The following is a 16,430-nucleotide window of genomic DNA, read 5'->3' on the forward strand; positions in this document are numbered from 1 at the left end:
CTCAACTTTGCAAAGTACTTGAGAAGAATTAGGAAGTCATATATGTATTTGTTGTATAATACCTCAGTACAAACTTAATATGCCAGTGGCATATGGAACCTAAAAAATAAATACCATATTGATTACTACTTTGAAGTGTACTTGTAGGAGATTTGTGATTTGAAAGTCAGGTTTATTTTGCATATGCAATTACTGGGATGTAGCGGAATAAGAAGGAATTTCTAAGGTATTGCATGTGATTAATATCACAACATTAAGAGTATTTTCATTTTATTGTAATAGGTTTTTATCTGTACTTTCTATCTGCTATATTGGTACTGAATTCTAATTTGAAAATGAAAGTTTGGTGAAGTAGAAGCCATAGGTTAGTGACTTAGGAATTTAATTCCAGCATAAGCCAGTCTTAGTATACCCTCATGCCTGGTCTATACATGCTTGATTCTCTTCTTAACACTGTCCATCTTTGTTACCTCTCAGATTCATCTTGAAAATTCATTCCATATGCTTCTTTAGGAAGTATGGAATGTATGCCCATGCAAAGTGATGTTTGCCACTTACAACATTCTCTGTATTAAAATTCAAAAATAGTAATTACCTGCAGAATAATATGCTTAAATTAAAATTACATGTGCCTGCTTGTTTTAGTGAAAAATTACCATCAAGGTACAGAAAAATATAAAATGTAATTTTTGTAAATAAAGTAAGAATCTGTATCTGACTTATCAGAAGATAAAACTTTTCACCTTCTGGAAATGTGCTCAATGTTGCACCATATCACATATGGTAGGGAAAAAACCCAGGACAACACACACACACACACACACACACACACACACACACACACACATTTATATACATATATATTTATGTATTTGCCTCAGACAGGCAATCACAGAAATACGAGGAAGGAACCTACCTCAAAAAGTTTATGTAATAGTTTATATATATTATTTTATATATATATTTGAAGCATATAAAGTACATATCATAGGTACAACTACAGCCTGATTTCAAATGTTTCTTCAGAAAGAAACAAAAAAGTACTTTTTCCTCACAAATCTAAGATACGACAATGAGAAATGCTTCCATTTAATGAATTTTAATAGCCCTGAACAAAAGCAGAAGAGTTATGTTTTAGGAAGTCATCCTGTGGGCTGGTGGCCATTTCGCTGTCATGAAAATCCTTTATTTAGCCCTCTCCACAAAGGAGCTCGCAGCAGGAGAAAGGACACGAGTTGGAGCAGTTTGGGTGACTAGTAAGCAGAAGGGATGGCTGGGAGCATCGTGTCACCTGGCAGAGGACTCATTTCCTGAGTCCTGTGGCTCTGGTCAAGACCCAGCAGAGATGCCAATATGCTCCTCCTCACAAGCGCCCTGTGCCCACCCACCAGGCCCGCCATGCCAGTGCAGTGCCTGGTCCAAGCCATCCTTGGGGACGCACAGTGCTGCCCGACCTGAGTCAGTGGCACAGAGATCACCCCATCCTCAAACGGTGTCTCCTCTGTTTCCACCTTCTGCTGTTCCCGTTGCTTGGGGCAGTGATCACGGGGGCCCTTCACTCTTCTTAGATGCGAGCCCGGGCAGCAGAGAGGGGCTTGGGCAGCGGGGCTCTGCATCCCGGGCATGACTTCTCTGCACGATGCTGTCATGTGTGCGCCCGGCGTGCCTGTCTCTCCAGAAGTTTGGGAAGAAGTGAGGTCTGCTGGTTCTGAGGAGGGAGCCATTGAGGCCCGACAAGCAGGAGCCGGTAAGCGATGAGGATGGTGGCCCTGCCGCCTTTCTCCCAGTTGTGCCCACGTCTATATTTAACACTCCCTCTGCATCTCTCCTTCCAATCTAAATGTTCCCCCTCTCTGTGAGTCAGGTGCACAGTGATTTTGTTCCATTTTCTTAATGGGCCCAAGTTTCTGATTATCACCTTTATCTTTAATCTGTTTTTCTGAGATGAGATTGTAGGGTTCACAGTCCAGTCCTAAAGATTATAAAATGATTATTTATACTTACAATTTATATTCCTGAGCAATAGCCAAGTCAAGAAAGATTTGAGATTAGGAAGTCAATGTTATGTGAAAATAAGAAAAACACATTGGCCAGGTGTTGAGTTTGTATGTGGGTGTTGTCTTGTGGTCAGGGTACTCCCTATGAAAATGAGAAAACACAACAGCCAGTTGCGGAGATGTGTGTGGGTGTTTTCTTGTCGTCAGTGTACTTACTTCCTGCTTCATGGTCTCATGCTTATTGAAAGAAGCAGGATGCACCAGTAGATAGGAAGTTTGTGTCGTTTTTTTCAAAATAATGGTTCCTGGGTTATTGTGAAAGAACCAAAACCTTTCCACAAACACAGTCCTTGACCTTGACCACAGTACCACAAGGTCAAGTGGTCTGTGTAAATAAAGCAGGCTCCAACATAGCAATAAGTGGAGGTTTTGCATGTTCTCTCTTAAGGACATCCCTGTTCTGGTTGTTCCTGCATCTGTGGAATCACAGCTGCATATGAGGCTGTGGAGTGTATCATCTAGATGAAGGATACAGTGGCTCAGGAGGGAAGAGTTATAGGAATGTTTTAAATAAGTAAATGCTGTTCACATACATTGTGGAATTGATGAAATGAAAGTTGGAGGATTTGTTTCTGCTTGTACATGGACAGAGGATCCAGGGAGTAAGATCTGTTACTAGGTGTGAAATCTCGTAGGACATGGCACCCACAAATGAGTGAGAGGATGTTTTAGAGGAAGGTCAACATTAGCTTCTTCTAATATTGGTTCTCTATTTATATTCTCTAATTTTGAAAGCTGCAACTACCACTTTACTAATTAAGCCCTGCTTGGTTTATTAAGTATTTTTCTGTTAGAAATACAACTTGTTATTATGTGGTCTGTTTCTTCATATTGAGACACTTTGGGGGAACTCAAGGTAATTATACCAAATCAATATTAATTCATGGGATGGAACGAAGGATAAATATTATATTAACAGGATTCAAAATGATTTTATAATTTGAAATAAACTCATACCAGGATTTAAAGAAGAAAACAAAGAAATAGGAAGAGAGAAATTAAAAAAAAAACAAAAACCTCAAGATTCAGGCACTATAATAGCCACTTGCAGTGTATTAAAATGTTATATTTCACTTGACCTGAAAATATATAGACTTATACAATCCATAGACTCTCAAATTCCAGTCACTTTATTTACATCATTCTAGAAAATGATATGGTAGTGGTTGGTTTCAGCTGAGGGAGTGAGTAAATGGGTTGAGAGTTTTGACTCCCCTTCCATCGGTCCTCTCTGGGTATGTGCAGGGCCAGTAGATTGTCTCTTTACTGGGCTGTGTGTGTCTTCTTTACGGCTAGGCCATAAAGGAGGAAATGTGGGTCCAGCAGGGACAAGCTGTCAGCCCCACTGTCAGCTCTAGAAAACCCTCACTGGCTCCAACATGGGAAACAGAAGTATATGACTAGAGTATAGACCACACCACCACGGCTTTCCACATCAACAAGTCTCTAGCATTTTAACAAACACTGGCATAGCTTTCAGGTAATCCACCAAGATAACTGGAATAACTCCTAACTGCCAAGGTGTAGTGAAAACCTCATGCATGGATTTTCTAACCAGACAAAGCCAAGTTCAAATCTCATCTCTGCTATTTATATTATGTGAACTTGGGTAAGTTAATTAGCTTTCTTGAGCCTCATCTGTAATATGGGATAAATAATATTGATTTTGCCATATGCCTATGACAAATAAATGGATTACATAAATTAATAGACCTAGTATATTTGACACATAAGCGGTCAGTTAATGTTTATTTCCCTTTTGTTTTTCTCAGCAACAATTTGATCAATTTTTGACTGAAATCAGTTGTAATCTTACTTGGAAGTTGGGAAAAGAAAAAATACAGATTCTCAGTGGAGACCAAAAATATGTTCTTTTAAGAGGGAAAAAATGTTCAAATGGGTCATTTTGTTTGAGGTGAATGTTTTGCATTTTGGCGATGATGAGACAATCCATGGTTCCGTGTCATTTTTTCTTATGAGATAATTATTTTTGACAGGTACATATGATTTAAGTAAACACAGTGCATTTGTTTAAAATAAATGGAAGATGTTCCTAACTCTCCCTCTGTTACCACTTGACCATTTTGTCTTCTAAAACAAACTGGAAGCTGTCTGCCTCTGTCTTCAGTGGAGGGTCCCTTGAGGATTGAAGAGGTGTGTGTTGCTCCTTGCTGCCTCGGGAAGTGAGGGGCATGCCAAGCTCAAAACGTAATTGAGGGAGGAACCTAATTTCAGACCAGCTAATTTTGTTGTTACTCTTGCCCTTGTTCTGTCATACAAAATATAGGGTTTGTGAAGTAAATGTGGGTAACTTGATGAGAGGACAGTTTTTCTGCATCTCAGTGAGAAAGAGCTATAGTCCTATGAGTTATGCACTATAATCACCGAGAAGTGTGTCTTTAAAATTTTCAGAAATCTGAGCCCCAACCCCCAGATCCCTGGCAATTCCTGTCCAGGCTGTCCATTTGCCCCTTGGAGACGGGCCACCTTTGCAGAAGGCTGGCTGTCCTGAACACCCTGTGGAAGCATTCTTGTTGGGTCTCAACAGCCACGCATGTCCTCTGTCTGTGACTCCTTGTGGGTTCTTGCAGTGGAGTGAGTGGGATTCTCGTGAGGGAACTCCCAGAGGACGGGATCCATCACATAGGCTTGGCAGGGCTCCTGCCAGGATGGATGATGGGACCACATCCTCTCAGCTGAGTTTTCTGTGGGCATGTGGGCTGTAGCCAGCACAGTGGCATGTCACTGGGGGATCAGGAGGAACCCAGCACAAGCCAGAGCTGTCCCTCCTGTGTCAGCTTCCAGGGACCACAGGCACTTGGCCTCTGCTGTGGGAGGTAGCAACTTCTGTGCATTGTTTTAGGAAAGGGTTAACTATGGAGCTGGCACAGACAGCACTGGCACTGGCCACCTTGGGACCTGCCATAGGATGGCAAGGGCCGAGAACCGATACAGTGATCTGAGAATCTGTGCACTGCAGAGGGCTGTTCTGACGACAGCAGCACTTACGGGCTAGTTTAGTTTCACTGCTGGGTAATGTTGGATGCTGCAGGCTTCCGTTTGGTTTTGAGTTAGAATGCAAGGACCACAGGGAATTCTATTTAAAATTTTGCGTTTTGGTGGATTTTTACATTCCTGTTGTGGATTTGCTGCCATTGCTGGCTGGAACTTAGTGGTCTGACCCTGCAGCACTTACTCAACCATTCCGATGCTGCTGTTATGTTTGCTGGGTTTCTGCAGTTTCTGCTACTTCATACGTTGCACTCAGAAGGAGGTAAGCTAGCCTGTAGTGTTAATCTTATGGATAAATGTAAAATTGGTGGAATTCATTGTTTAAGCATCCAGAAGAGGAAGCTTTTAGGCTGATTCATATAAAGTCTATCAGTAGAGAATAAGGAATGTTTTGCTTTGAACATAAAAATTACATAAATATACTGTTTTAGAATATAACAGTGATTATATAGGTATAGTATAAGTTATTTTTATGTTTTACATTATATCTGAAGAGCACATTCACTTGCATACATTTTTGTATTATATTTAACTCTCAACTTGGTCTTTTTGTAATATACAATTATTAATTCAGAAAGTATATATTTTTCTTCTCTGATGGCCCCAAGACAGTTTGTTTTCTCTGATTACTGCATTTCACTAAATTCAGAAGGCTTCAGAGCTTAACATTCCTCACACGCTGAAGATTTCTATTGGTGTTGGTTGTTCTTTCTGAGGGGTTATAGAGCCGCCAGGCTGGTGGCTCCCCACCAACCCTAAGACAGAGCCCATCTGTGGCAAGGCCTGTGTTCGGAGCCATGGAGCTGTGGGCCTGAGAGAAACTGTTCAGAGAGGGGAACCAAGGCCCAGACACAAGGAGGACAGGGAGTGGGGTCTTCGGGTGAGAACTGTGGATGTGTGACCTTGGGGGAAGGGCCCCTCTGATGCTCTTCTGCACCCTGCCGATTTGGAAGTCACCTCTCCTGTTTTCTCGGGGGGTGGCATCCCATCATGCAGGGCTCAAGATTGTCCCACGATGCCTTCTGAGTGGAAAAATGTGAGGAAAAAAAAGTATCTGTTTTTAAAGGAATGTGTTTCTAAATACAAAGGGAGCAGAGCCTTCTTCCCTTGTACCTATAGCGCCGGGGCAGCCAAGGCCTTTTATAAGAGTCACTGTGGCTCTCATAACTGAGGCTGGTTGACTCTTGGCTTCCCTATGACTATTTTCAGGATCTGCATGGAGCAAGTAGAGGTGTTCTGAGGTGCCTGCCATTGGCCTGGCTTGGAGGAACAGGGGTGTCTGTTGTTGGCCTGACTCAGAGGGTTGGGGAAAGAGGCACCCGGTTGGGCTGGTTTGGGGTCAATAGAAGTGCCTGCCATTGACCTGGTTGGTGGGGGACAGAGGTGTCCATTGTTGACCTGGGTCTGGAGGGTCAGAGGCTCCCATTGTTGGCCTGGCTCCCAAGGGACAGAGGTGACTGCAATTGACCTGGCTCTTGGGGGGATAGAGTTGCCCACTGTTGGCCTGGCTTGAGGGTGAACAGAGGAGCCCACTGTTGGCCTGATTCAGGGGGAACAGTGGTGCCCTCTGTTGACCTGGCTCCAGGAGGACAGAAGCGCTCACTATTGGCCTGGCTCCAGGGAGACAGAGGTACCCACTGTTGACCTGGCTCTTAGGGAGACAGAGTTACCTGCTGTTGGCCTGACTCTGGGGGGAAAGAGGTGCCTGCCATTGGCCTGGTTCCAGGGACCAGGCAGAGGTGCCCTTCACTGGCCTGGCTTGGAGGGCACAGAGGCATCCGTTGTTGGCCTGACTCAAGGGGGGACAGAGGTGCCCACTTTTGGTGGCTCTGGGGGGACAGAGGTGCCTGCTGTTGGCCTGGCTCTGGGGGATGGTCAGAAGTGCCCATCATTGGCTTGGATTGGATACAGAGGTGCCCATTGTTGGCCTGTATTGAGGGGGGGCAGAGGTGCCCACTGTTGGCCTGGCTCTGGGGGGACAGAGGTGCTTGCCATTGGTCTGGCTTGAGGGGTACAGAAGCGTCTACTGTTGGCCTGACTCTCAGCGGGAGACAGAAGTTACCAAACATTGTTAACCAGGTTCTCCAGTAGGGAGGGGAAGAGGCGCCCACTGTTGACCTGGCTCTTGTTGGGGGATGGTGGAAAGAGGCATCCTCTGATGACCTGGCTCCTGGGGGAACAGAGTTGCCCACTGTTGGCCTAACTTGGGGAAGGGGGAAGAGGTGCCCACTGTTGTTCTGGCTCCAGGGGGACAGAGGCACCCACTGTTGTCCTGGCTTGGAGGGGGACTGAGATACCTGCTGTTGACCTGGCTCTCAGAGTCAATAGAGGCAGCCTGTGCCCTCCTGGTGCCCCTTGTCTGGGTTAGGGCACTGCTGAGGGCACTGAAGAAGCCACAGTCCATACCCTCAGTGGACACCTTTCTAGAGGCACCTCCTACCAAGGGCAGTCCTGGCCTGGCTGCCCCTATGTCCACGAGTGGAGTCTGACTGCAGTGACTGTTGGTGAGTCTTGACTGGACACATGTGTCCTGGAGGGGAACAGTGGGGTCTTTCCATTATGGAGCTGCATGCTGACTGCTGACTGGTGACCACCAGAATTCAATGTCTATGCTCATCCCTGCTGGATGCCCTTGAAGATGGATGCCACAATGGGAGGGAGACCAGGATGAATCCTGCCTCACGTGCCCAGGGTGAAGGCAGCACAATGGGGTAGCTTCTCTAGCTCGTCCTGAGGGGCAATCTGAGCAGTCGAAGTCACCGTCTCCCCACATCTGCTCATAGGACAGGGGCTTCATAAGTGATGCATTCTCTGTTGCCAGAAGTTTGTCGGTCCAGGTTTCTTTCAACTTCGTGATTTCCATAGTACTGGTATTTATTTGTGCATAGTTAAAGCAATCTTCCAGGAGAATCTGACATGTCCATCTTGAAGTGTTATCTGTGAGCATTCCTGGCAAGAGGTCAGAGAAATGATGAAAGTAACTTAGGAAACAAAGACAGAGTCCACCTCAATGAACAGCAAGTAAATGTTCTCCTCTGTCTTTCTCCAAGTAATCCATTGATACTTTTCATGAAGAAAATAAATGCTTGCCATTCTCAGCTTTCATGTGCAGATGCTAACTTATAATAAAGTAGATCAATGAAAGGATTAGCTATTCTCTCATAATATGATCATGTAAATGGTCAAAAAGACTTTTATGTACTTATGTCATCATGCCTGTAGGTTGTAGGCTCATGAAATAGGTTTAGGCATTGTAAAATTTTTACTTTTATTTTAAGAATATGTTTTTTAATAACTTATGCAGATTATATCAAGTTTGTTATTATATTTTTTATATTTTCCTTTTTTCCAGATGTCTTTGAAATTATCGAAGGCAGTCATCAGGGAAGGGATATTAGCATATCTGTATATAGTCATTCTCTTGCATATTTTGTATTAAGGACTTTTTAAAAATATGATTCATTAGAGTCTTGCTTGCTCAAGAAAATACTTTCTGAAGTGAGCTACCTGCTCTCTGTGGGTGCCCACAAAACTACTTTTCTCAGTAGATTTCTTGATCTCCTAAGTGGGACTCTTACAGGAAGTACACTCTGAGGCCAAGGGACGTCAGGGAGAATGTTCTGGGAGCTGGAGAAGAAGCAACACATCCATATTAGAATGTCCTCCTCTGAGTCACTCACTCGTCTAGACCTTTAACTGTCTGTCTTAATTTGGAGAGAGCTCAGAGTCCCTTCAGAGAAAATGAAGAAAACAATGGACTCTTGACCAAAAACAAAAACAAAAACAAAAACAAAAACGCATACACTCAAAATTGTACCTACAGTTTTAAAAGAGTATGTGGATCCCTCAATTTGACTACGGACTATGTCAGAGGATTCATATGACTCAAGTTTAATCCTCATCTTAAGGGTCACAGCAAAAAAGCACTTGACATTCTATAATATGAAAAGCCCTTACTACATGAAGGTACATTTCTCCTCTATGGCTATGCTTCTGTTTAAAGTGGCTTGACAGAGACTAGGTTTCTCTTGAGAGTAGGCTTCCTCGACAAGTATGCTGTGATTCCCTAACTTCAGAAGCGAGGCTTGTTTTAGATCACGGATTTTATTCTAGAGATCTCCAAGCTAGGCTTGTGATCATCTGTGAGATTATACTGTAATCAGAGCTATTCAAGTAGGACATAAAAGTGATGGAAAAATTAAGCACAGAATAAAAGCCTCAGAATATCAATATAATCTGAAAGATCCTGTAGAATATTGACAAGAAGCGTAGTTTATAATGTGGCGAAAAATCTTTCTGGAGTTTTGTTTGAAGTTGTCACTTTTTAGTTTACCACACAGAGTCTTTAAACATATACCTTTATTCTCCACACTTTCCCTAGCTCATTTAACACAGTTAAGTTGCAGTGAGAACAGATTTCATGTTTGTGAACTAGGTGCACATCTGTACGTTTGATCTAAAATGTGATCAGTGATAGTTACAGCAAATATAGATGGTTCTGGACCCAAAGATCTGATGTATGTGTGTGTGCGCGCGCGCGTGTGTGTGTAATTGTATGATTTTTTGTCATTAAATTTATTAGTACATCACTTTGAAAAACAAAGAGAACCGCGGAATTTCTTGATAGTAATTAAAATGGTAAAGGTTAGCAAGATGTTGTTTTTCAGTGTTTTTAATCTCTTTTGACGGTAAATAATGCAAAATGACCAGGTTAAAATGATATTGTCTCATTTTAAAACGGAGTATTTGGCCATTGGAATACAGTTGCAACAATCACCTTAATTCAAGTTCTTTATACATATATATTTTAAACATGAATAATAAACATTTTTGTCTAAAAGTAATGCTGCTTACAGTCCTGCCAGTTAAAAGAAAACGAGGGTGAATTTAGGCAGTGCTGTTGACTGACTCTTTGATTTTGAAGTGGAGTTGAGGACTAAACCTGACCTTTTATTTTTTTAATCTTACCCCAATTTCTAACTAAGAGGCTTGGAGAGTCACTGCCTGATAAGGACTCCCTAGACAGGGTCTTATTACCCTATTACCCTAAATAAGGTTGCTTATTACCCTGAAGGTTGCTTTTCAATCTAACTCTGGCATAGCATCACATAAAAATTGAAGGTTTATTGCCCTGCAAAGTCATCTCTTGTGGATTCCCAGACCCCTTGCAAGATCCTTACCTATTCTGAAGTCTGCCACCTATAGGACTTCATCTACAGATCAACAAACCTGGAGTTTTCCATTTCCTTATCTTAACAAAGCATCTCCTCTGCTGATTTCCCAAGTTGCTTAGATAGGAACTACAAATCAAGAGATCTTTGAATCTGCCTATGATCTGCAAGCCCCCATTTGGAAATGTCCCTACTTCCTGGGCCAAACCAACACAAGTCTCACATGTGTTGGTTTGTGTTTTCTTATAACTTCTCCTTCCTAAAATGTGTATAACCAAGCCACCATTCTGCCACATGTTCTCAGAACCTCCTGATGTTGGGTGTTTCGGGCTTAGGTCCTCAAGATTGGCTCAAGAATAAACCATCTTAAAATATTTTATAGAATTTGACATCTTTTGGTCAACAGAGATAAATATTTATTTTTATTTATGTAGTATGTCTGTATCTAAAATAAATGTCTATTTTATGATGATGAAGGTAAACTATTATTTAGTTCTTAATATTGGAACTGTTATTATAATCACTGTATTAATTTGGTATTTCTTGCAGATTTCTTATTTTTCTAGTTCAATCTTGCTGTGATCAATAAGATGTTTGTGCTCAAATTTAGGGTTTTAATGGAAATCACATGAGGTATAGTGCCTTCATGTGGTTAAAATTGGTGAAATTAGTAGGTCAATCTTAAGTGTGCGCATTTTATTGAGAGAAATAAGTAAATATATATACTATCTTTGTGAATGACCTTGTTCTATATCTTAATTGAGGAAGGTTTATTCTGGATTTATAAAATGTATTGTTAGGGTCACACTCCCAACGAGGCCTCCAGATTGTTAGGTCTGGCTCACCGGTGTGTGGGTGTCTGGTGTGCAATCTGATGCCGCATGAAAGATGAAAAGAATTGCACAGAAGTAAGCTTAAAAAATATAGTTTATTTAGAACACAAATTAAAGGGTGAGAGAAAGAGGAGGCTCACCTCCCCAAGGAAGGGGAAGGGGCTAAAGCTTAAGGAAACATGACCTGGCCATAGCTCAAAGAACACATGGCCACACCATAGCTTAGCAAGGCAATGTTGCAAATAGCTGCTCGTGGCTGAGTCTTTTTAATCCTTCCCTTTGATGTGGGAAGGTTATTAAGGTGATTGGTTGGTGGTCTGCTCCACATTATCACGAAGGGCTAGGTAAGCACAGGTATTTACATCAGGTGATGGACAGCAGGTAGATGGATGGGTTAGATTGGTGCCATGGTGGTGGGGGCTGTCTGGATCATGAAGATCACAAAGGACTGATTAGGTTAACTTGAATCTTATGGGTGGAGGCAAACACTTGAACTAGCAAAGCTAATTAGTACAAAACAAGCTGCAGAGGGGGATTGTAATACAGTTATCAGTAACTACCTTTGAGAAATTGGTTCTGTACTTGGCTAGTGATTAGAGGGTTAGTTACATGAACTGCTAGAAAAACATGAGATTTATGTAATGTTAAAATGACTACTCATTAGACATATTAAATCCATGTTATGTCCTTTCATGTATATTTTAAAAAGCATATGAAAATTTTATTTTAAACATAACTGAAGTAGTGTTCAATTTAATATAATGTTTCAAATAGTAATTTTAATTTTCAAATTTAATGTCACTGAATGTTTTAGATGTCAATGATAATGGTATGCAATTTCAGTTTTTCACGAAGCATCTCTTAATTTCACAATTCAACTCAGTTACATGAGCCTCTGGTAAAAGTAGTTGTGTTCGCTGGCTTTGCTCTTATCTAAAAGAACAATTTTTGATTAAGAATCTTTCTAAGACAATTCAGCTGCTCTGTGTAGGGATATCATGCTAAGAGCATGAACCCTCCCTGTTTTTCCCAAAATGTCAGGAAATAAAACATGCAAAGGGAAAAATAAGAGTTAATGCTTGCAGTTATCTTTTATACATGATGAATCTGAAGCAATACATGATGTATCTGAAGCAATACTTAATGAGCAGTTACTATATGTTTCTGTTTTTCATTGCACTAATTACTAGTGATTAATTTTGGAATTGTAAAAACTTAGCTTCAAGTCCCTTATTCTGGGTAGCTGAGTTTTCTGCTGTGCTGAATATTTGTCAGCCAGCTTATTATTATTGCTATTTGTTTACATTATTTTAATGAAAACCTTTCTCATCGGAATTCACTTTTATCTGCTTTTTTTCTTTTAAATCTGGAAGGCTGTGAAGGGGATGCCATTCCTATTTTTATAAACACTGGTATGCTATGGTTCTGCTACCTATCACCCAGTGGGTGCTGTTTTAACCTCTGGGTGTCACGTGCCATCCGCTGTGTCCACGTGTAGCTGATAAGGACATGTGTTCCAGTGGCTGGGCAGCTCCCAACACAGCTGTGCCACTGACGAAAGCAGGCAGACCTTGACCCTTTGCTTGTTGGTTCACGCTTCCCTGACCCTTTCTTGGGGGCTTTGTTGCAGCTGCTGTGTCTACACTAAGCCCTTCCCCCTCATGTGCAGCTCTGGTGGCTTTGCAGATTGTGCACCAGAGAAATGCTCTTGTGTTGTGACCTTAACTGAGGAGCAGAGCCTGCTGGGCTGTTTTGGGAGTAAGGTTGAGGAGCTCAGAATCTGTGACACTGGTTCTTGCCAGGTGTGAAGTCCCATCCCTTGCTTCCTGAACTTGGCTAGACCCTCAGCCAGTTGAGATGAGCGCTATGCAGGAGTCTGTTGTTGAGGCTGTGGGTTAGCGCATGCCTCGTTTTTGTTGAGTCAGAGATATTTTAGTTTGAAGGATGAAAATGAAAGTGCCTATATTTTAATAAAAGTAGAGTTACAGTAAGTATAGTAAATTATGTTTTGGGCATACTCATTTAATCTGATTTAATTCCCACTTTAAGACCTATCTTAATACAAAAGTGATTTAAGGTAGCTACCAAATGTGAAAATGTAGCCATATAAAATACATTTAAAATACATAGAAAAAAATCACTGAGAGTAAGAAAATAGGTTAGAAAATTAGGCTGCAGATTTAATCATAAGCATTCTAACACACCTGCTTTGGTTACAAAATGTACAACATCCATAGCATCAAAATAAACCAGTTGTCTAAGTGCACACCAGTCCTTCCTGCTGCCAACTCTGGAGGGAAGCATCTTCTGTGCTGTGTCATAGTGGAGAGCATCTCTGTCATTGTCGGAGTCCATGCGGCAAACTCCTCTCATTGTAACCCTGGAAAGGATGACACAGCACAAAGAATTGAGGGTGGTGGGAGGGACCATCTAGAAACATCGTGGAGTCCAGACATGTGGTGCTTGGATGGTGGAGAGTTAGATCCAGAGTTAAATATTAGAAAATCTAGGTTGAACGACTGCACATCTTTTGGGAAGCCCTCTATAGATTGCTGCTTTGAACTAACGCCTCAAGATATGGAAGGGCAGGATATTCAAGGACATGCCTCTGGAGCGTGCGGAGGGGTGTCTGAGGCAGCCGGCAGTGGAGGAGCCATGAATTTGGGCCACCGGGAAACTGGGGCTTGAAGCCTGTACTATTAGTAAAGGCCATCCTGTTCTGTCATGGGAGCAACTGAAGCAAAGCCAGGAGGTCAGTCAAGTGACGTAAGTCTAGGTCAGTGAGGCACCCTGATTTCTTAAAGTAATAGTTCTTGATATGAAAATTTGATCTAAGATGAAGATATTTTGAAATAATTTTATTGGACATAGAGTTTGGGAGCCGTTTATCCAAACCTTAAATATTTAGGAACTCTGGAAGCTAATTCCTCTTTTGAGTCAGGTTACTCTTTGTTTGCTTTCCAGTGAGATATGTATGTACCCTCATAGTTTTCTCAAGAGCAGTGCTAAGGCAGGAAGTAAAATGTTCTCCAAACTTCAGCACCTTGTGATTTCCTACCATCATCAAGGAATTTACAACTTAAAAATAAGGTCCTGGGCCACCCCTTCACGTCCCCTCCCACTGTGGGAGCTTCTCTGTCCTCTTAATAAATCCTGCTTTCTCAATAAAATAAAATAAAAGTCCTTTATTATATCTGTAAATTATTTGTTTGCATAGCCAGAATGAAAACAAAGACACACAAACCAAAATGTAAATCAAACAAACAAAAAAGGTAAAACACCAATATTTACAGTAACTTACTTTGGGAAGCTCTGGTTTTAACACATGTCTATACTTCCAAGCATGTTTACTAGAGTATAATCTTACAAGGGGAATCCTCCCTGAAAATTGGAATTATCTTTTGGAGGACAGGCTGTTTGTAGTACACTCGGTATCTGTTCCTCCAGATCAAGCATTCAACCAAAGTTTTTATTTGAAGTTTGGAGAAGGTTGCCTCACAATTGGTGGAAGAGACATCCAGAGTTGTGGCAAACAGGTGATTGGTTCTTCCACCATGACAACATACCTGCCAATAGTGCAATGAGTGAGTGTTCAGCAGTTTTTGACCGAAAACGGCGTGACCTCCATGCCCCACCCTCCCTAGTCATCCAACCTTGCCCTGAACAACTGTCCTTTGCTTCCCTGGATAAAAACAGTCCTCAAAGGAAAATATTTTGCCCATGTGGATATCTTGCCCATGTGGAAGAGGTGAAACAAAAAACAGCAAAAGTGCTAAAGGCATTAAAATTGATGAGTTCAAAAACTGTTTTTAGTGGTGGGAAAAGTGTATTGCATCACTTGGAGAGTACTTTGAAAGTGGCTGAAGTTTAAACATGCAATAATAAATACACAATTTTATATAAATAAATTCTGGGTTTTTGTGGATCCCCTCATCTGTGCTACTGTTTTATAGTATAGTAGTATGTTTTTAAAAATAATCAACAGTATCATCCTTCATAAACACTTCTGTTTTGTTCTGTGTATCCTTAAGATTCATCATTATTATTATTTGATTATTGTTCTTGTTACTTATGTCACTAAAAAATGTGACTGTGTGTCCATCTCCATGCTCCTTATTCCCTGGCTTTGGGAGGTAGAGGCAGGTAGAGGGATTTGACATTCAGGATTCAGAATATTGTTCAGCTTAATGCTGTCTTACTCATGTTGCCTGTGTTTGAATAAAGATGGAAGATGTTTGTGTCTAGCGTGCATCCTGGTAATGTCTGCTGCGAGCTTGCCCAGCTCGACAATCTTGAACCTCTAGTGAGCTTCCCATTCCCAACAATGAAAACGAGTAAACCCGGTTTTTTCCACAGGGTTTCCGGCTGGTTATTCGAGGCTTGCGTGTGACCACTGTCCTCCACGTGAAGGGAATACCTGGTGTCAATGTGGAACCCCGGTCAGTTGGAGAGCTGCCGTGACTCCCCCTTCCGTGTGTAGCCGTGTTGTGGATGGGGGTTGTTGTGTTGGAAGGAAGTGTCCCCAAATGGTTCCTTTTGTGATTGTTCTCCAGGGAATCTCACCATTTCATACCTGGAGTCCAGATGACACTTTTCAGTCATGAGGCCGCAGGCCATGTTTCTATAGGAAATTTGTTCCCCTCCAAGCTGTTATGTGTGGAAAGCTTTGTGCCAGTCATCAGTGACCGTGAAGATGTTTCTTCAAATACATTTGTATTGTCACTTAATACAGATAACACAGTATGATATAGATTTCCCAAAGACCATGACCACATCCTTATTGTATAATTCCAACGCACAAAGTAGGATGTGTTGTGTGTGTGTGTGTGTGTGTGTGTGTGTGTGTGTGTGTGTGTTATTGTTGTTCATCACTCTCAAGAATTTTAATTAGCAAACTTTCTTTAAGGTTTGTGGTATTAGGTTGTAGAATAAGGGGATAAGGAAGTTGTTGAGCATCATGGTGTTTTGGGAGGGTTTCTGGACTCTGTAGCTTCATGAAATCTCAAGACCCTACATTCTTGTAAATTTATATAACTTTTAAAACTAGGAAAAATTAAACCAATGACTAATATGTATTATCTCAAATTCCTTTTCAGTTTATTAATAACTGTTAGCCTATTTGAAGTAAACCAACAAAGTTTTGTGTTTTCTCAAGGCCCCAGCATCTAGGGTGACCCTATTGTACATTTAAACATATAGTAGTTGTTTTTTTCAAACTATCAGTTCTGTTATTGATAATTTTGTGTGGGATATCAGCAACAGAAAAAGGAATCTTGGAAGTTAGGAGGCTTATAACCTATTAGAAAATGTTAAAATAACTTCCACAAGTAATGTCTACACTAAATAATAAAGTTATA

At 41.4% G+C, this 16,430-nt stretch overlaps 1 protein-coding gene across 32 annotated transcripts in view; it reads left to right on the top strand.

Annotated features, from left to right (window-relative positions):
• Positions 1 to 1,647: 1,647 nt before the first annotated feature.
• RIMS1 (regulating synaptic membrane exocytosis 1) overlaps positions 1,648 to 16,430 on the top strand; it is a 192,377-nt gene continuing 177,594 nt past the window's right edge. For 29 of the 32 annotated variants that reach the window (XM_008053475.2, XM_008053490.2, XM_021709940.1 and 26 more), the window contains exon 1: positions 1,648 to 1,747. In XM_008053475.2, the coding sequence (XP_008051666.2) occupies positions 1,648 to 1,747 (100 nt within the window). Of the gene's footprint in view, positions 1,748 to 5,076; positions 5,332 to 15,429; positions 15,513 to 16,430 lie in introns of those variants that run through there. The other 3 variants (XM_021709993.1, XM_021709922.1, XM_021709972.1) reach the window with 2 other exon arrangements.

This window comes from Carlito syrichta, unplaced genomic scaffold (genome assembly GCF_000164805.1).
Source record: "Carlito syrichta isolate Samal-C Ts95f unplaced genomic scaffold, Tarsius_syrichta-2.0.1 Scaffold74859, whole genome shotgun sequence".
Classification (NCBI taxonomy): Eukaryota; Metazoa; Chordata; class Mammalia; order Primates; family Tarsiidae; genus Carlito; species Carlito syrichta.